The sequence below is a fragment of the Xenopus laevis genome, chromosome 5S, assembly GCF_017654675.1.
Source record: "Xenopus laevis strain J_2021 chromosome 5S, Xenopus_laevis_v10.1, whole genome shotgun sequence".
NCBI classification, from domain to species: domain Eukaryota; kingdom Metazoa; phylum Chordata; class Amphibia; order Anura; family Pipidae; genus Xenopus; species Xenopus laevis.
In genome coordinates, this window is record NC_054380.1 from 107475380 (window position 1) to 107496767 (window position 21388).

The 21388-nt window shown below is 37.1% G+C and overlaps 1 protein-coding gene across 4 annotated transcripts in view; it reads left to right on the forward strand.

Annotated features, from left to right (window-relative positions):
• The first annotated feature begins 828 nt into the window (after window positions 1-828).
• Window positions 829-21388, forward strand: part of u2surp.S (U2 snRNP associated SURP domain containing S homeolog) — a 34448-nt gene continuing 13888 nt past the window's right edge. The window contains exons 1-14 of one of the 4 annotated variants that reach the window (XM_018265784.2): window positions 829-1002; window positions 5585-5689; window positions 5951-6065; window positions 6168-6298; window positions 7236-7303; window positions 8354-8448; window positions 8887-8925; window positions 9009-9091; window positions 11164-11329; window positions 12371-12582; window positions 13965-14008; window positions 19321-19425; window positions 19792-19858; window positions 21181-21344. In XM_018265784.2, coding sequence (XP_018121273.1) covers window positions 958-1002; window positions 5585-5689; window positions 5951-6065; window positions 6168-6298; window positions 7236-7303; window positions 8354-8448; window positions 8887-8925; window positions 9009-9091; window positions 11164-11329; window positions 12371-12582; window positions 13965-14008; window positions 19321-19425; window positions 19792-19858; window positions 21181-21344 — 1439 coding nt within the window. In that variant the 5' untranslated portion in view covers window positions 829-957. Of the gene's footprint in view, window positions 1003-1055; window positions 1075-5584; window positions 5690-5950; window positions 6066-6167; window positions 6299-7235; window positions 7304-8353; window positions 8449-8886; window positions 8926-9008; window positions 9092-11163; window positions 11330-12370; window positions 12583-13964; window positions 14009-19320; window positions 19426-19791; window positions 19859-21180; window positions 21345-21388 lie in introns of those variants that run through there. The other 3 variants (XM_018265785.2, XM_018265786.2, XM_018265787.2) reach the window with 3 other exon arrangements.

The window sequence follows — 21388 nt, forward strand, 5'->3', positions numbered from 1 at the left end:
CCCTAGCCCCGTCCCCTTCAACGTCACGACCCGGCCCATTTTGACATCACGGCCCGCCCCTTTGTGTCCCCGCCCCCCACCAGCCGGTATAGCAGTTTAAAAAAGGTGGCAACCCTAGTCACGGGAAAACATGTTTTTTTCTAAAACACATCAGTTAAGTTCCAATGTAGCTGCCGGTAAATTTGTAATGCCCCCAATCCCCTGGAACTTACCTTTTCTTTTGCCTCTTCTAGCGTCCGTTGCGTGGCCCCGCCCTGCCCTTACTTTATGTTCTTTACGTTGTAAACTAAATTGCAGACATGTTAACCATCTGTAACACATTTATATCAATCTCTTAATGTGCCTAGGGTTACCCTAGAGTTGCCACCTGGCCGGTAAATATGATGGTTCATCCCAATGTTATTAATAGGGAAAAATGATAAATATATAGGAAGGCCGATATTTTTTTCAGGAAAAGGTGTCAACCCTAGTTGCCACCTGGCCAGTATTTTACACACATGGCTGGTATTTTACAGGCCTGGCCGGTAAAAATGATGGCTTATCCCAATGTTATTAATAGGGGAAAAAGATAAACATATAGGAAGGCCAGTATTTTTTTCCACAAAGGTGGCAACCCTACCCCCAACATTATGCTTTATCTATATGTATGTATTACGGGATATATTCGTTTGTTGACAGAAATGTATACAAATTTGGCAAACTAATGAAAAAAATCAAAACAACAAAGATATCACAATTGTACACGGTCTAAAACGTTTATTGTCACTGCAAGGATCACGTAACCACGCAAAATTGCTGCAGCACGTCAGTCGTCACGGGAGTCGTGACGCAGTAAACATTTCCTTTGGCTGAGTGGTTCGGCGATCCATTATGCAGCCTTCTCAATGAACGTACTCTCGCCTTCCACCACTCACGTCTATCGGTTCTCGATTGTTCGGCCAGGAGGAGACACGCAAGATGGCGGAGAAGACGTCTGGCGGCTCGCCACGAGCGGGGCAGAAGGTTAGGGCTCACTGTGATGTTTTGGTACCGTGCTGTTTGTAGATTGCTGCGGGCTGTGTTGCGAAGGGAAAGGTAATAGCCCAGGCACAGAGTGAAAGCCATAGACCAGACTCAGGGTGATGTGCGCAGAAGTCGAGGCCTGGTCTCCTGGGGAAGCTCATTTGTCGGGGGGGGGGGGGGGGGGGTAATTTGGGCCTGCGGTTCTACACGGCTTTGGCAAGTAGCAGGCCTAGTGCTGCGTTACCTCTGGGTGATTGTAAGTGGTGTCGCGCATTGTGTACAATAGGGCAACCCATCATTTGGCGCCTCCAATAGTGTTTGTTCCCAGACGGGGAAGAGAGCATGCTGGGAGTTGTAGTACTTCTGGTGTATGCAGTACCGGCATGGTTGATTGCTTCACTCTCTAAGCCAGAGATAGGAAGGCCCCGTTGTAAGCAGGAAGCATCTAGCACTACCACATGCACATATAGTATGTAGTTAGAGGAGTGTGTGAGCTATCAAAAAGAAAACTGTGATATCAAAAGAAAAGTGTTATCAATGATACTTGGTGCTTTTCCTCCCTCCCGAATTCTTCCCCATTGCTGCAGGCGGTGTGATTTGATTTCATTATAGTGATTCGATTGCCATTAAAGTGACAGTGTTTGGTGGATTCTAAAGACCGTAAACAAGCCAATAAAATCTGCCAATTTGTGGTCCCACCAGACTATTGGCCAGAATGCGGGACCCTTTCACACTCTTTTAGTTGAGCCTTTACCACTATTGAAACAATGTAGTTAATGTAGTTAATACTCAAGAGAGTAGCCTTTATATGCATTCTGATACTTTGTGTCAACTAGTATTGTTGTGGGACTGTGTGTGTTGGATACACACACAGCTACTTTTACAGTAACAAGACCGAACTTTGAAACCAGTCTTGTGACCCATTGATCAGCTCTAATCCTTCTCCTTACTGCACTGAATTTGCAAGGGGCCTTGCTTTGTGTTTTTTTTTAGCTCTAGATAGTCTCTCATTCAAGCATAGTTTTAACATTTGAGACCACAGTCCTGGTTATCCTGCCTTTGCTTTGTAATGGTCCTTGATAGAAACAATACAGGTAGTTAAAATTGGGACAACTTCACTGCTCTTTCTTTTCCATTTTCCAATCTATTTTCATGAATTGGAGCAAGTGGTAATAATTGTATCTCATAATGGTGCTGGTCACATTGATTTATTTATTCTCCTACTATCATTTATATTTTTAATTGGGGTTTCTTATTATATGGGTATTTATTGCACTGCACTTTATATGGATTAATTTTGATCCTAGTTGATTGGGATGAGCTTGTATAATAAGTAATAATTAAATTGTACTTCTTAAGTTTATAATTAATTTTGGTTTATTCACCAATTAGCACGGCACTTTATCAGAAAATCCTCGTCGGTTTCTAATTAAGGAAATCATACAAGTTATACCACACTGTATAACAGGAAAATTATTATTTTTAAGTTGATTATTTACAACAGTATATACCACGGTTTAGGTTGAAATATAGATCACCAATCCCCAATTTGATTGTATCATAGTGGTGGGTAGAGGAGAAAGTGACGTGTGACTATAGATTTAAGATAGTTTCTGTGGGCTGCTTTCTTTTCCCCTTTGGAAAAATTACTGGTTAAATATATTATTCCTGACTCAAGTCAGACCTCAACAGAAACTAAGAGATACGATTATAAATAGGTAATTGGGAGTACTGATTTGCTCTGCTATTATTATGTATGGTTCATTGCTCACTCAGCATCATTCTTGGCATGTTTAAAGTTCCCTTCCCTTGGAGCAATAATTTTTGAGGGGCACAAAAAGCTACAAATGTAATTATATTTGGTCATGTATTCAGTGAAAAAAATAAACCGGTAGCATTTTTGCGTGTTGCAAAAGTAAGTGAATCCTTAGGATTATCATATAATTTGAAGGTAAATCAGAGTCTAGTGTTTTTAATCAATGGTATGATAATCAAAGCCTGGTCACACATACAACACATTTGTGGCTCAAAAAAGGAGGTATCTGAGGACCTCCGAAAAAGAGTTGTTGATGCCCATAAAGCTGGAAATGGTTACACGACTATCTCTAAAGAGTTTGGACTCCGCCAATCAACAGTCTAACAGATTGTGTACAAATGGAGGAAATTGAAGACTGCTGTTACCCTACCCAGAAGTGGTCGACCATCAGAGATAACTCCAGCTGCAAGGTTCCAACCTCTGAGCAACTGAAGGCCTGTCTCACATTGGCGAATGTTGATGTTCATAAGTCCACCATCAGGAGAATACTGAACCGCAATGGTGTGTATGGCAGGGTAGTTAGGAGAAAGCCAACGCTCTCCCTCAAAAATATTGTTGACTGTCTACAGTTAGCTAAAGATCATGTGGACAAACCAGAAGGATACAGGAAGAATGCTTTGTTGAAGGATGAAGCCAAAATGGAATTTATTGGCTTAAATGAGGAGTGTTACATTTGGACCTGTATCATATCTGTGAAACATGGGGATGGGAGTGTTCTGGTTTGGGCCTAGATGGCTTTCCATCATTGATGGAACAATGAATTTTGAGCTATACCAGAGAATTCTAAAGGAAAATATCAAGACATTTTTCTGTGAACTGATTCTCGTTTATTATGCAGCAAGACAATGATCCTAAACACACAAGTCATTTTAACAAAGAATGGTTAAAGAAGAATAAAGTCAATGTTCTGGAATGGCCAAGTGAAAATCCTGACCTTAATCCAACTGAAAGTGACCTAAAGCGAGTCATTCATGTGAAGAAACTTGCCTACATCCAAGAGCTGAAGCTGTTCTGTATGGAGGAATGGGCTAAAATTCCTCCAAGTTGATGTGCAGGATTGACTAATAGTTACTGCAAACAGTATTTGGTGCAGCAATAACTGCAACTAACCAAGTGAAAGCAAGTGAATACTGATTTACTTTTGCCACACGCAGATATATTGATTATTTTTTTAATGCATGACCATATATAATGTTGTTTCATTTGTTTAACTAGGATTTCTTTGTCTCCTTTTAGGACTTGTTAGAAAAGTTGATGTTTTAGGCCACAGTCATTTAAAAATATAGAACATTTTAAAGGGTTCACAAACTTTAACCTATCAACGTAACTTTGCTTTTAATTTTTTATTTAATTTGAAATGTAAAATTGTATGAAGATCATTGTCAAGTTCTTTTTTGCTCAGTAGTCATTGTGGAGGGGTCCAGGTTTCATATATGCTTGTTCCCTATTTTACCTTAAGGGACCTTACACAAAGGTTTTTTTTTGCATTTGTGATGCAAGTTTGAGAGCACCTCAATGCCTCAGCTTATAGATCCCACTATATTCTGATTGTTTGTAATCATGAGGGTTCAGAGGTGTGTTTTACTGCATTCATATTTCACACAGTATATTTTTTTCTTCGCACATTGAAATAGCGTTTGAAACTCCCAAAAAATGCATGTAGTCGTATAAATTAAAACAAGTGTAAATGCAATGTATGTGTTTTCACACACTCAACATGCGTTTGTAAATGCATTAAAAAAAGCCTTGAGTAAGAGATGTTGTTTCATTGTTCTGACTTAATTTGAAATCTGTTAAAGGAACAGGAACACTAAAAAATGTATGTAAAAAAAATCCCTTCTACGCACTTCCAATAACACATCTGGCTGAGAAATAGGCAGCTATCAGGAGACAGGAGCGCTCACGTAGGAGCTGGTTCACTGCTTGTCGCCCTATTTCCCTTTTCAGACACAGCAGTACAACCAGAAAAGGGATTTTATGTCATTATTTAGGTGTAAACCCTGTCAAGGCCAGATGTGTTATAGAAGGTGGTAAGAAAAACATTTTTTACATTAAAAAAAAATGGGTTTCTGTTCATTTAAATAGCGGGCATTGAGGATTTACCACAAGTGTACCAATAAGCTGTACTCTTTCTTGGTGCCCTTTGGATTAGGACTCTTATTCATTTTGGGTGGTGTTGAAGGACCCCTATTTTTGTTGCTATTGTGTAAAAAGGGCCCCATTTTGGAACCTGGAAAGTTCAGTGGTTATTTTACCAGAACTATGCTTTGGGATTTTGCATGAACTTGTCCTTTTGCAGGTATGTTCTTCAAGGTCCAGTGTTTTACCATAATTCCAAACTTTTTATGGTACAGCGATATTTAAAAAAAAAAAAATGGGAGCATCTTGCTCCTTAACAGGGTGACTGTAGGCATTCATTTCTGATGCTCATGTCCTTCTGCGCTGAATTTCTGTACATATCACCGAAAGCATCTTCCCAATGGTCTTCTCTTTCTGAACTTGTTTGTTTAGGTATGATTTGTTTTTTTAGAGTGTATATACTGGATGTCCCTTATCTAACAAACATGGAATGCTGAAACCCCATTTCAAATATTCTCACAGAAAATGTAATTGGTCAGTGTCAAAAATAACATTCTTAAGGAACATAAAATTTAAATCCTTTGATAATATATATTTTGTTGATTATAGAGAAACATATTGTGTGCCAATGTGAATGCCTCATTTTTTTCTTAAAATTAAAATATAATGATGATTTTATTTTTTTAGCCATCTTTTTTGGAAAGTAAACTTAAATCCTTCAGTATTGGGAAAATGAGCACTGCTGCTAAGAGAACGTTAAGCAAGAAGGAGCAAGATGAACTTAAGAAAAAGGTAACCATTTTTTCTATGTCCCTGTCAACAGAAGCCTATTTAATTGTATAATGAGATTGATATACCTTGTAGATATAGTTGAATGCAAATGTTTCATCACCCTTAGCCACATTATATATTTGTGTTTTAAAAAGCATTATAGAAAAAAAATTGGATTTGAATCAAATATATATCCAGAGCATCTATATTTACAAAACTAACTACTTTATCAGGATTGTACTTATTTTAATATCAAGCTAATCAAGCTCTTGGTGCCCACAGGAAGATGAAAAAGCAGCTGCAGAGATATATGAAGAATTCCTTGCTGCATTTGAAGGAGGTGATGGCAGCAAAGTGAAAACATTTGTAAGAGGAGGGATTGTTAATGCCACAAAAGGTAAATTATCTAGGCACCACATTTACGGAATTATTAAAAATGAATTATTTGAACATTTTAGTTAAATGTTGACTTTATCACGTATTTATAATATTTATACAGAGGAACATGAAGCAGACGAGAAGCGAGGAAAATTGTATAAGCCATCTACACGATTTTCAGAACCCAAAAGCCAGCAGTCTAGCAGCGAGAGGCCCCCACCTCCAGTTATTCTTGGTGAACCCAGAAAACCTGTAAGCCATAGTTTTATTGAGCTGTGTTTTTTCATCTGTGTATTATATGATGCTTTTACTATTAAATAATATAAAGTGAAATTAAATAATTGATTATGAATATAAATGAGGGACTGAATAGAAAGATAAACAATAAAAGTATTCAACAGTAACCTCGTAGAGCTATAGCTTTTGGGCAGTCGCAATCAGTGACCCCCTTCTTAAAGGTGGAAATAGGCAGAACAGAAAGACAATAAGTAAACTAAAAGAAGACCAGTTGAAAAGTTGCTAAAAACAGGCCATTTTTTAAAGGTTAACTTAAAAGTTAACCACCAATTTAAGAAAACTTAATATAAGAATGTCAGTTTATTGTGGCTGTTAAAATGTTGGTTTTTTTTGGCGTGTGTATAATTTATAAATAGTAATTCGTTGCTCCCCTACCCCTGTGAGATAAATCCCTGTGTCTTTGCTTATGTTGAACTGGTTCAGAATAGTCCCATAACATCAATGGCTTTAGGACTTTTTTGTTGAAGGTTCAGCCATACTTCCAAGAATACTTAGGACAGCAAATTATTGTTTACCCCAAATAATTCCCTAAATGGCCCACAAGTTTGGCTCCCAGGGGAATCTAATAGAACATTCCCCTAAAACAGTGAGGTTCTTTTCCTTCAGAGTGGTTAATGCAACTGCTTATCAGTGTTGCTTTGGTTCCTGTAGGTACTCTATATGTATCATGCTATTACATAGTCTAGACTTTTTGCTCCAGGTTTCTCTCTGATCCGTTTTATTGTGCTAGATGCATGCCAAGTTCAAACTTTGGTGTTTGTTGTTATGTCTTCAAAAGAACCCATAAAAAAATCTGCAACCTGACTATAGAAGTTTTACATTTTTATTTACTAAATTTCTTGCATTTGTACTTTGTATTGGATTAGTATTAAACTGATCATTTTATTTTCAGCCGTTAAAGAAAGGGGAAAAAGAAAAGAAGAAAAGTAATTTGGAACTTTTCAAAGAAGAGCTGAAGCAGTAAGTGTATTCATTCATTAGGTATTTAAGTAAGCGATAACCCCATGGAATCGGCAACATTCAAAACCACAGACTGAAAACCACATGTGGTCATAAATGGAGTCTACAGACACTGGCACTGCATGGACTTTTAGGGGCAGATTTTTCAAAACTTGAAGTGATTTTTTTCCCACCATTTAATTTCTTTTTTTATTTTTGCACCCAAACTCTCTCAAATTATATTTTAAAAAATGTGAATGTCTATCAGTTAATAAGCAAAAAAAAAACTACAAAATTTGAATGTAAACATTCGCCATCTAAAAGTTGGCGAGGTCATGTAGAAGTCAATGGGAGTTGTCCTAGGCAAAGCTCAAGTTTTTGTGGTTGATTTGAGGGTTTTTATCCAAAAAGTCGATCGTTTTTCATTTGAGTTTTTGACATCCAGATTTTTTCATAAATACCCAAAGATTCGGAGTTTGAGTTTATTCGAGGTAGAAAAACCTTCCCACAAATTCGATTCTTGATAAATATGTCCTTAATGTTATCCTATCAGAAGTCCAGAGGCCAAACATTCTGATCTGCACAATTTGGCCACCATGAATCAGCACTTATTGTATTATACACACACTAGAGACATGTCTTGTTTTCACATTGACCCTAAATGATTCTCAGCATTGTATTGCCATACATTTTTCTTCATAAATGTCTAACAACTGGCACAAAGTATACTTGAATGCAGATATCTGTATACAGTTGTGATCCAGCCTTGTGCTTTGTTGTTTAAGTGTAACACTATCACACTGCTTCATATTTGCTCTGAGTGCTGGAATATTCATTTTGTAAAAAATGTGTTCAGTTAACTTTTAACTCTCATGAGCAAATTTTATGTGCTGCTAATTCCATTTTATATAAGTTAATTTATCTGAAACTTGTATATTGATGTGAAATAACTTTGTATGTCTTGCAGCTATAATATCTATAAAATGCTTAGTTGGTACACTAATAATAGATTCATATACTTAACATTTCAGAATTGTTCTAAGTATTTAATCCATTGTTAATTCATGACAGAATACAGGAGGAGAGAGATGAACGTCACAAAACTAAAGGTAGAACGAGTAGGTTTGAACCCCCTCAAACTGACACAGATACGCAACGGAAATTAAGTACGTTATTTTCATGACTTTTTATATCGCTTTCTGTAAACTTTTTTTATCCTTTGTACGTTTTTTTTTTTTCCTTATAAATATTTCCCTTTTTTGCATGGGGCTTCTCAGCAGATAATATGCGTCGTCAATTCTGCTCTAAAATCCATCAGCCATTGCTGACATCATTTTGCATTGAAACTAATGATGATAATGTACATCAGCTGAAAGATACCAGTAGAAATTATCTTGTGGGTCAATAGCTTAATAGCTGTGGCGCCCACAGAGTATTCGTCGTCTCCATGAGGAATGGCTAAAAATGCCAATGGCAATGCCTATTCATTTGAATAGGACGTGCTTCTTTTATGCCTTTCATTTTGAAAATGCTTGGGAATTGCTGTATAAGTGAAATTTTATTTGTTTTTTTTTTTTGTTTTTTTACATTTCTTTCTTTTACAGCGGACACACCATCATCAAGAAGAAGCAGATCTTCTGGTGGTAACCTGTTTACTTTACCTAAAATTTACATAACAATATGATTTAATTTAGCCCTGTAACAAACATATTTATCTTCATTTCAGCCCTTGATGATTATGCTCCTGGGTCACATGATGTTGGAGATCCAAGCACCACTAACATATATCTTGGAAATATCAATCCTCAGGTAAGAAATGTGCAGCAAAGTGATTGGTTTAGCATTTTATTATATTAATATGCAATATTGGTATATGGTAATTCAGCTGTTGCTAAAGCTTATCTATAGTGCACTTAAGATCTGCATGCTTGTATGATATAAAATATTATTTCGAATATTGATACTAGCTACTAGCTAAACAAAGCTCAACCTGTACTTATGAATTAACACTGTATCTACATGCATTGATAAGATACCAGTTTGTATCAAATACCTAGCTGCACTATTCAGCTTTAGCGACCTCTCAGGCATGAAGCAAGAAACAACGAGGGGTACACAATATCTGTACTTTTTTTGTGGAGTACTGTTTGTTGGCTGTGTGTTACAGAAGCAGATCTCCATGTATATCATGTATCGGATTGCTAAATCAAGACAATTACATATCTTGTACCACAGGGTCACTCCACAAAAAAAAGTACAGATATTGTGTACCCCTTGTTGTTTTATGCTTCATTTTTTCTAGTACTAATTTGACAAAAGAGAATTAAGTTCCTCTCACACTCCGGGTTCCTTTTCCATTGTTGATGTACTATATCATACACATTAAAAGGATTTTAAAGGAGAACTAAACCCTAAAACTGAATATGGCTATACATGCTATATTTTACATACTGAACTCATTGCACCAGCCTAAAGTTTCAGCTTCTCAATAGCAGCAATTATCCAGCAGAAAATAAGGGTTGTCTGTAATATAATCTGGGGAATCACAGATTCAAAGATGGATGCAGCTATGAATCTTCAGTAGTGATACTGGTGTTAGCTACTGCTCTGCATGATTGCGCCACTCACAATGACTTATACAGCAACAATGACATTGGCCCCTTTGCCATTATGTTTGTGTAATATTGTTTAAAGCCGCTCTGTTCACTTTTGAAGAACTATACCTGCTCAAGTCTTTCAGTTAAAGGGGTTGTTCACCTTCCAACACTTTTTTTTTTTCAATTCGGTTAGTTTCAGATCGTTCACCAAATAGACTTTTTTCCAATTACTATCTATTTGCGACTGTTTTTTTTTTTTTAAATTCGTTTTACACTAATATTGTAGTGTAAAGTTTAATTTTTCACCTTCTAAAGCAGCTCTGGTGGGGGGGGGTCTCCCACCTGTTAAATGTTCTAAATTGATACATTTGCTATATTTAGCCCTGCTGAGCAGAAGTTTCATTGAAGGTGGCTGTTAGAATTGATACAATGGTTGCTAACATTCCACTGATACTTCTGAGAAATGTATCAACTAAATGTAGAAAATTGTACCCATTTAGAATCTGCCCCTGGATCACAGCTGCCAGACTGAAACAACAGAACATTAAACTTAAATTTTCGGGAAAAACTTTAAAAAAATAAAGGATGGCAATTGAAAAGAAGTATTTGTTTATGGTGATCAATCTGAAAACAACTGAACTGAAAAAAGGTGTTTGGAAATGAACTTCTCTAGAGGCAAAATTCTTAAAGGTTTTGCTTTTAATTATGAATTTAAAAAAAGATTGGTTTTTGTTACATTTATGTATTTGGGGGTAAATGGATATGCACAATCTCTATGGTTGGGTATCACTGAGGAAGGGCCATGCAGTCCCGAAACATTTGATAGTTTGAAAAGTGTTGTATAGCACCATTGAATAAATTTGGGATCACCCCATTTGCTACAGGTATTGGCGTTCTTCTCTATTTGGACTTTGCTAAAACATCAACACCCCCTTGAAGTCTGCCTGGCAGACTGCAGATCTAGGCTGTGAATGATTTTTATTACACTTGCATGTTGTTTATGGAATACATATGGCTTTATGCTGCATGCATGTATTTGTCCTGCTGTTACACAAGTATTGCCTTATGTTCCTGCTTCCAGGAACATTGTTTGTATACAGAGGCTGACATAGCTGACTGAAATGTTAGAACTCTTAACAGGTGCCACAGGGGAGCTACCAGCGGTGTCCACAATCGCATGTTTTCTCCTCAAAATTCTTCTTTCTGCGATTCTAGGCAAAATATACCCAGAGATTTTCAATTTGACCCTTGAGTCCTAATGTCTTTGTTTTCATGCATCCCCAGATGAATGAAGAAATGTTATGTCAGGAATTTGGGCGTTTTGGGCCATTGGCTAGTGTCAAAATTATGTGGCCACGAACCGACGAGGAGAGGGCACGTGAGAGAAATTGTGGCTTTGTAGCATTCATGAACAGAAAGGATGCTGAAAGAGCTTTAAAAAACTTAAATGGTAGGTAGTATGGCGATATTAAAGTTGCAAATATGTTTAAAAGCATGTTATATGTTGTGTATAGGTATTTCAATTGTCTCTGACTAATCAAGCTAGTTTCAAATTCCTAGGAAGAAACATGATTTTCTATACAGCCTTGGGTGTTTAATTGTCAGACTTACCCAAGAGTTGTTTTTTTTCCCCCTCATTATATGGGGTTGATACTGCAACTTTCATAAGTTACTGCCCTGCCTTATACAATAAAGCAGGCCATATTTTTTTTTGCCAAAAGGAACTTTTATTTATGTGTAGGAGGTGGTCATATTATATATGGTTGATGCTCATCTTGGTGCTGTTTGATGCAGAGAGTTGTGGCTAAATAACAGCAGAGCCACAAGTTAGACATAACCTTCTCTCATGGGGGCCTCTGAAAATTTTATAATCATTTGCTTGAAAATTATATATAGTCATTTGCTTGTCATTATATATGCTGGAATATACAGTAGAAAACCTATGTAGTATGTAAAATCTGTTATAATGATAAATTCAATGGCTTAATGGCTTCATTTGCTCAAGCAGTGAACATGTATACAATATCATTATTAAGGTACTGTTTTGTTATTAGAGGAGATAATTTAGATACATGTAAATTATATATTTAAAATGGTACAGAATTTTCTTATCAATGTCCAAATTTATCTTATTATTTTCTGTAAAATACTTTGACCAAATCCGCACAGGTTTTTTTCCCCTTATTCATCAATACATTTCCCAAAAATTTTGTGTAGGGAAAACCCAAATTTTTCGGATTTTCCACCTAAAAACTCAGATTTTTGCCCGAAAACCACAAAATCTTTGGATTATTGCACAAAGCCAGCGCAGATCAAGATATCTTCGGGACTTCTTCCGTTGACTTATATGCAACCTAGGGAGGCCATATTTTCGGATTTGGACTTTTTCCATCCTCAGCTATAATAAATCATTTTTTCCCCCTTTTTTTGGCATTCCAGGTTAATAAATAACCCCCTAGATGTCTGTTCATTGACTTTTTTGTATTTACAGGGAAAATGGTTATGAACTTTGAGATGAAACTGGGATGGGGAAAGGCTGTACCTATTCCTCCCCACCCAATATATATTCCTCCGTCCATGATGGAACACACCCTTCCACCCCCTCCTTCTGGTTTTCCGTTTAATGCCCAACCTAGAGAGAGACTGAAGAACCCCAATGCTCCCATGATTCCACTTCCAAAAAATAAGGATGATTTTGAGAAGGTAATTAAGGCAACATAATTTATTAATTGTTAATCATTGGTGTTGAAATGGTGTGCCTCTATACCTTTGTAGACAGCCAGTTTATTCCCAGTGATTCAAAGTTAGTGTATGCATTTTTTTTTTTAAATTGTCTTTCACCTGTGCTTAGTTAGGTTGTAGGTCTCAGGAGTTTTTTAGAGCTACGGTGTCTTGTAAAATAGTGGTGTTTTGAGTTAATTTGTGCTGTGCCGAATAGAAGTGGATTCTCAACTGAAAGGCAATAAGCAATTTCAAATGGTCTTTCAAGGTAGAAAAAATGGTTTGGGATTTTTGAAAACAAGACTGCAGAAATTATATTGTGTATGGATGTATGCAGGAGAGAAGAATGAGTATTTTGATCGGTTAAAACTAGAGAAGTTCCCTTACATTTGCATTCACCAGCTTCTGTAACGGCAGCAGTACAACTTATTTCTACATAAATTTTAGGAAAAATGACATACTCTGTTCAGTCTATGTATTTCCAGTTAGATGCCGTTCAGTATAGAGACCTCCATTTATAAATCTTCATGTTCATAACTGATGCTACAGAAATCCTAAATTAATTAAGTTTTAGTCCTTTGGGTGCTTCTGTAACGGCAGCAGTACAACTTATTTCTACATAAATTTTAGGAAAAATGACATACTCGGTTCAGTCTATGTATCTCCAGTTAGATGCCGTTCAGTATAGAGACCTCCATTTATAAATCTTCATGTTCATAACTGATGCTACAGAAATCCTAAATTAATTAAGTTTTAGTCCTTTGGGTTGTTAGAAATGAGATCAACACATTTTAAGTCTGCTCGGGGGGGGGGATGGCTGTGGTCATTGATTTCATAGATTTCAGACTGATGTACTCCTTTCCACAGCAGCAGACTTTGCAAGATAGTTTTTTACATTTTGCTATTATATATCCATTCTATGCACCAATGCACGAAGAGATATTTTTTAAGCCTCATTAATTAACCTTTATTTATTTGATACACATATTCATGTAATGGCATCTCCCAAATATTTTGAGCTGGGACACTTCTGTCAAATAATTTGTCTAAATATTGATCTAGCCTAGCATTTATTTATGGTAATATGGGGCACAATAATAAGACTTAATCCCTCACCCAGAGTTCCACTCCAATCAGTTTAGTCCCTATTCGGTTACTTTAATGTTGTATTGTATGGTTCTCACCAAGTAATTGTCAGTTACACGAAAGCTCAATATCAAGTGTAGTATAAACTTTCCAATGTAACTGCAGATCTTGTTCAGTGCTAGATGTATAGTGTTTAATGCATATGTATATTATTTTGCTTGTTACTTAACAATACTCACATATTCTATGTTTATTATCTGATGTGACTTCATATACAGACTCTGTCGCAAGCCATAGTCAAAGTGGTTATCCCAACAGAAAGGTACATTTTTTTTCTTTTATTATTACTGATATGATTTTAGAAAATACCCCCTACGGAATTGCAAGCTGGTTGGTTATCTTGAGGAGGTGATTGTTGCTTCACTGAGCAAAAGTTCATGGATGTAGAATTTTCCATTTTTTTTTTTAACAAACTTTCCTTTTTTTGCTTTTTCTGCAAATCGTTATGTTTTTTCCTCACTGCTACCCCCCCTGCACTGAAAAGATAATTGTCTTAACTATAATTTCTTATGGTTTCTGCTAATTTAACTAAATTATTCAGTATTGTTAAAGGGGAAGGAAACCTTGTCGGCCTACCCGTCCCGCTGGGCAAATGCCCCTAACTTGTTACTTACCCTTCTGCGCAGGTCCAGTCCAGGGGGTTCACAGACGTCATCTTCTTCCACGTGATCTTCTTCCTGCTTTGAACGGCGCATGCGCAGTAGGATCATTTCGCCGGTACAATCTACTGCGCATGTGCGTGACTTTTGGCGCATTCGCAGTAGATCCGTACCGGCGAAATGCTCCAACTTCGCATGCGCCAAAACGCCGTTCACAGCAGGAAAAAGATCGCGTGGAAGATGATGTCGTCGGTGAACTCCCTGGACTGGACCTGCGCAGAAGGGTAAGTAACAAGTTAGGGGCATTTGCCCAGCGGGAGGGGTAGGCCAGGGGGGAGGGTGGGCAACACACGAGAGGGGGGAAGGGTTTTTGCACCACCTAGGTTTCTTTCCCCTTTAAGTCAAAATATTGAGGCCACTTGCCCTAAAAAAACAGAATGTCACCCAGTGCACTGAAACTTTTTTAATTTGTTTACCTTGGGTAAACGCTAGGCTATGCTTAAAGGGATACTGTCATGGAAAAACATGTTTTTTCCAAAACACGTTAATAGTGCTGCTCCAGCAGAATTCTGCACTGAAATCCATTTCTCAAAAGAGCAAACAGATTTTTTTTATATTCAATTTTGAAATCTGGGGCTAAACATTTTGTCAGTTTCCCAGCTGCCCCAGTCATGTGACTTGTGTCTGCACTTTAGGATGACATTATTTTCTGGCAGGCTGTTATTTCTCCTACTTAATGTAACTGAATATGTCTCAGTGGGACTTGGCTTTTACTATTTAGTGCTGTTCTTAGATCTTCCAGGGAGCTGTTAACTTGTGTTAGGGAGCTGCTATCTCGTTACCTTCCCATTGTTCTGTTGTTAGGCTGCTGGGGGGGGGGGGAGGGGGCAATATCACTCCAACTTGCAGTACAGCAGTAAAGAGTGATTGAAGTTTATCAGAGCACAAGTCACATGACTGGGGGCAGCTGGGAAATTGACAATATGTCTAGCCCCATGTCAGATTTCAAAATTGAATATAAATATATCTGTTTGCTCTTTTGAAAAATGGATTTCAGTGCAGAATTCTGCTGGAGCAGCACTATTAACTGATGCGTTTTCAAAAAAACATGTTTTTCCATGACAGTATCCCTTTAAAATTTTACAAAATGGCAACGGCTATTGCCTCCGTTAGTTGCAGTATTAAAGGAAAACTATACCCCCCAAACAATGTAGGTCTCTAAGAAAAGGTATGCATAAAACAGCTCATATGTAAAACCCTGCTTCATGTAAATAAACAATTTTCATAATATACTTTTCTAGTAGTAAGTGCTGTTGGGTAATCATAAATAGAAAATTGCCATTTAAAAAAAAATAGCTGCCCCCTGGGATCTTATGATTCACTGTGCACACAAGCATACCAACAAACCATACTGGTTAGGTCACATGAGCCAATTAACAGACAGAATTCTGTCTTTTGCTTCCACACTTCTTCCTGTTAGTTAGAGTTGTAGTATTTCTTGTCAGGTGATCTCTGAGACAGCACACAGACCATCACAAAATGGTGGCTCAAGGAAAGAGATGTAAAGGGGCAAGATTTACTTAAATATATATAAATATATATATATAGTGAATAAAGTACCCCCTCTTGTAAAATATAAGGATATTATAAGTTACCGAGGAGTTTCATGACCATATAAAAACACGAGGCCGAAGGCCGAGTGTTTTTATACAGGTCATGGAACTCCGAGGTAACTTATAATATCCTCATATTTTATAACTGGGGGTACTTTATTAATTATAATACACAAATTTTAGTGAGTCATGTGACAGAAATTACATCACTACTCAACGTTTATAACTGATGACATCACTACTCACCGTTTATAAGGATATAATTTACAAGATATTCATGGCTTTTGTGTATTATATATATATATATATATATATATATATATATATATATATATATATATATATATATATATAATATCAAAACAGGGGGGTTGTGGGAGCACTCTAAAGGCTTTAAAGTATATATAAGTATAATAAATGCTATTGCATATGTACCCAAAACAGGGGTTATTTTGTTACAAAGTTATGATCATAAAATTGATAAGCCACCATACCACGTCAAGGTAAACCCCGAATGGCGGTCCCTAACTTGTTTTATATTTTATGTGCATTTTAGCATTACCTGTAATCAATGTCCGTTGAACGCTGTTTATATAGTAAGATTCTTTAATATGCCACTTAATATGATGTAAACTATCTGTTCATTGTGGGGTTATAGTTTTCCTTTAAGCAGCAACATAGAAGTGTTTATCAGCGACAGGCTAGTTTATGTGATTCATACTCTTGCTCAGTAAAGCTTAGTCTCTTATTCAAGATGAAAAGTACAACCATGCTTAAAAGTAAATCAGACACAAAACTTTAATTCCAAATGACCTTTGACATTGGCCTTGGTGAGAAACACCACAGCTGAACTGTCTGCGGCAGCGGGGGACAAGGAAAACATCAAGGGATGGATTGGGAAAGTATTTTGACCAGACATTGGTACGATCGGCTCCAATAAATGTGGTTGTTGTAATAAATGAAACACTATACATAATGTTTGGCCAAATTTCTAGCCTTAGTGTATTTCTCTTTCTGCCCACACTAGTTTTTAAATATACATACCTGTATTACCAGGTAAAGGATGATCTCGCTTTAGTATGCTAGTTTGAAATTTATTCCAATCCAATATATACAAAACTAATGGTTAGTTTTTAGCAAACTGGTGCTTTATTTGTAATTTAATGGAAAGACTTAAATGCACCGACATAATTTTACATTTCTAATTCATTCTAGGAAAATTATTTTTTACAGAATGCTTTTGTACACCAGACTTTGGTTAACCCTTTTTAAAATTGTCTTTTGATACTTTCTGGGATGTTTGTAAGACCCCATGTATTTCGTGTTTGTATGTGTGTAAGCGTGAATGGATGTTAACCAAAAATGATATGAATACTGAGGCAAAATCCTTCTGCCATGGGCTCATTTTATCACCCCTCCACCACTTAGTTTTCAGAATACAAAGTCATTTTTACCAAATAAAACATTTAGGTACTTTAAAGTTTTTTTTTTTTTAAAGGAGACGGAATACCATTTTACACTTGGGGGTGCCAAAAGTTACACAACCCCAAGTGATTACTTTTATTTAACTGACACTCCCGGGCCGGTGCTACTAACAGCAGAAAACTACACCGGCCCGGGGCTCTTCTAGCGAGCACCATGGATCGATCCTCTTCCTGTTTTTTCGTTTTTCAAACGGTGCAGACTCATGCGCAATAGAGCGAAATAGCCTACTTTTCTGTTAACGTTTGGGTTTTTGCTCTACTGCGCATACTTGGCAGCGGAAGACCTGTTTTCTGCTGATAGGAGCACCAGACTGCGATGTCGGGTAAGTAAAAGTAATCACTTGGGGTTGCCTAACTTTTGGCACCCCCAATTGTAATATGGTATTCCTTCTTTAAAACGATACTGACATGTTCCTATAAAAATGATAGGAACGTGCGAGTATAAAGTAAATGCTGCACCCATAATCGTTCCCCCACAAAGCCGCCACCCCAGCCCCGCAAACCTATGTGCTGCCTACCTGCTGACACTACTAACAGATCTTCCAGGTTGCTTTATTGACGCTGGGCTAGGGGCGGATCGATCCTTCCATAGACTGAAGTCCTGTTTTTCATTCGTAATCAGCCTATGGAAGGATCACGCCGACCCCAGCTCAGCGTCACTGAAACGGCTCAGAAGGTCTTTTAGCAGTGTAGGAGGGTAGGTTTGTGGGGGCTGGGGGCAGGCTTTGCAGGGGAATTTGAGGGGAACAATTACGGGAGCAGCATTTACTTGATACTGACACATTCCACATTTTGTAGGAATGTGCCCGTATCGCTTTAAATGGGGTAATGTCATTAGAAAAATGTTTTTCTCAAAACGCATCAGTTAATAGTGCTGCTCAACAGAATTCTGCACTGAAATCAGTTTCTCAAAAGAGCAGACAGATTTTTTTTATATTTAACGTTGAAATCTGACATGGGGCTAGACATATTGTCTGTTTCCCAGCTGCCCCCAGTCATGTGACTTGTGCTCTGATAAACTTCAGTCACTCTTTACTGCTGTACTGCAAGTTGGAGTGATATCACCCCCTCCCCCCCTCCCAGCAGTCTAGCAACAGAACAATGGGAAGGTAACCAGATAGCAGCTCCCTAACACAAGATAGCAGCTGCCTGGAACATATAAGAACAGCACTCAATGGAAAAATCCAGGTCCCACACCGACACAGTTACATTCAGTAGGAGAAACAACAGCCTGCCAGAAAGCACTTCCATCCTAAAGTCCTTGCTCTTTCTTGAAAGTGCATGACCAGGCAAAATGACCTGAGGTGGCTACCAATATTTCAACTAAAAAAAATACACTTGTTGGTTTAGGAATACAATTTTATATTGTAGAGTAAATTATTTGCATGTAATTTAGAAATAGAAAATACATCATAAAAATCATGGCAGAATCCCTTCAAGGTTATTCTCTACAATGCTAGAACACAATGTACCAACCAGTGTTCATAAAGATTTTGTATCTTGCCCATTTAATTTTATAGAAGCATGTTGAAGACCACAGAGTAGGAGTATTTACATTTTTTTTTATTTGCGATAAGTTTTTGCTTATTAAAAATGACTGCATATTTTAGCTGATGTCACCCTGTGGCTAAGAATTAAATGATTGTGTGCAATACAGAAAATATTAAACCTGCTCTTAAAGGCTGTCTATGCCATTTACCAGTGGAAGATTATTGAATTTCCTATGTATTAGATGAACTGATTCCCTCAGTGCTCTAAGAGCATATAGTTTTCATTGATGCCATTTCCTATATAGAAGTAGAATCTTAAGTACTTATGTACTGAACACAATGTGGGTAGGTCTAAATACATTTTTCTTTAACTGTACTGTCGTTGTAGGAATTTACTCGCTTTGATACATCGGATGATCGAGTTTGTGGTGCGTGAAGGGCCAATGTTTGAAGCTATGATCATGAACAGAGAAATCAACAATCCAATGTTTCGGTAAGTGTTTGCTTCTTAACATAAGGTGCTCAAACAAATACCTACCCTGTGATAACTTGGGTCAGAATGACTAACTCTCTTACCTTTAAAAGCTTTAACATCTTTTTTTCAGAAAACATTACCAATTAGGACTGACATTATTATAAAAAAATCATACCAGATATGCATCTGTTAATTTGTACAAAAGACCATATTAACTCTATTGTAATCTATAATGAGGAGTGTGTAGTTTTTGTCAGTTGAATGACCTGTTCAATCTTTATCTCTTATTCCACAATGATAGCTACAACTATGATTTTTAATTCCTGCTCCATATAATTGCTCTCTATTTAGTTGTGACTTTTCCCTTTATGTTATTTTTGTCAGGTTTCTGTTTGAAAATCAGGCACCAGCTCACGTTTATTACAGGTGGAAACTTTATACAATATTACAGGTAAACATTCAGAAATACAATTAATTTTACATGCTTTCATGCTTTTCAGGATGTCTGCAAATATTAAAAGGATATTGCAACTGTATAAGCATATTGTGTGGTCAGTCTTGTCTTGCAAAAAAGGTCAGAAAGTAAGCAGCTAATCAGCAGCATTAGTTCTAGTTTAGCTCTCTACTAAGCCTCAAGGATGTATGACTGGAAACACAAGCACATGTGGAACTGCATACTTTCATTCGCATGGGTCAGTAAATATGGTATATTAGTAGGGTTGCTTCAGTCTATATTTAAAGGAGTGACAAGTCACCTCTAAATATCTTTTTCTTTATTGGTACCAATGTCTCTTTGCAAGCAGCTTTGATCATTTAGATTTTCTCTAAAAATTTTCTTAACGACGTAGAAAAACAGTTATTGATTGACAAGTTATTGGATCAAGGGGCTTGTTAGCTGAGAGTCCTACCATTAATCCCAGATTTAATCGGTGGCATCAAAACAGCACATGGGCTGTTGTCCTTGGAATTAGCTATTACTAACATCTAGATCATTGGTTCACCACCAGTGGCTTATGAAGCTACATGTTGCTCACCAAATTCTTAGATGTTTCTCCCAGTGGCCTAAAAGCAGGTGCTTATTTTTCAACTCCTGGCTTGGGGTCACATTTTGGTTACATAAAAACCAGTCCTCCTGTAGACAAAAACAAACACACAGAGCTACCAAATAGCCAATCATATCCTTTATTTGGCAACCCTAGGAAATGTTCGTGCTTGCGGTGCTACCCAGCTCTTCTTACATTTGAATGTGACTCACAGGTAAAAAAAAAGTTGGGGTCCCCTGATCTAGACTGTAGTGTTTAAGCTAATTTGCAGTTAATCTTTAGTCTTTATTGGAGTTTTGCAAAATGTGACACATTGTTCACCTTCAGCCCCCAATTAGACTAAAAGTAGACTGAAAGATGAATAGGAGAGGGCCTACAATTAAGAATAGATTTTGCTTCCAGTCTAAATTCCTGACCAAACTGCAAAAATATTTAAAAAAATCTGATACCGGAGTCTTGTATAAATGTGGTATTTTTCTTATCAGAATTCTGTGTTGTATATTTTTGCTGCAAAACTTTTTTCCTCCTGCATAATTTGCAGCATGATGTGTGGTAAAGTGCTTGTGGATTTCCCAGACAATTTCAATGGCTTCTTATAGTTACTGCTTTATCACATAGTCCTGTTCCCAAAAATGAATTGAAAAAAAAGACTAAATAACTACCATTACTGAACAATTGCTTAAATGTATGTAATGATATCATTTTGGTAAATACATGGTCCTAATCCTAGGGTGACTCCCCAACAAAATGGAAAACAGAAGACTTCAGAATGTTCAAAAATGGCTCATTCTGGAGGGCTCCACCCTTGAATCCATACCTACATGGAATGGCTGAAGAGCAGGAAGCTGAGCCTTTTGTTGAAGAACCAATCAAAAAGGGCTCCCTTAAGGAAGAGTAAGAGCTTGCTAGTTTGATGGGTGTTACCTTGTTTCATATAA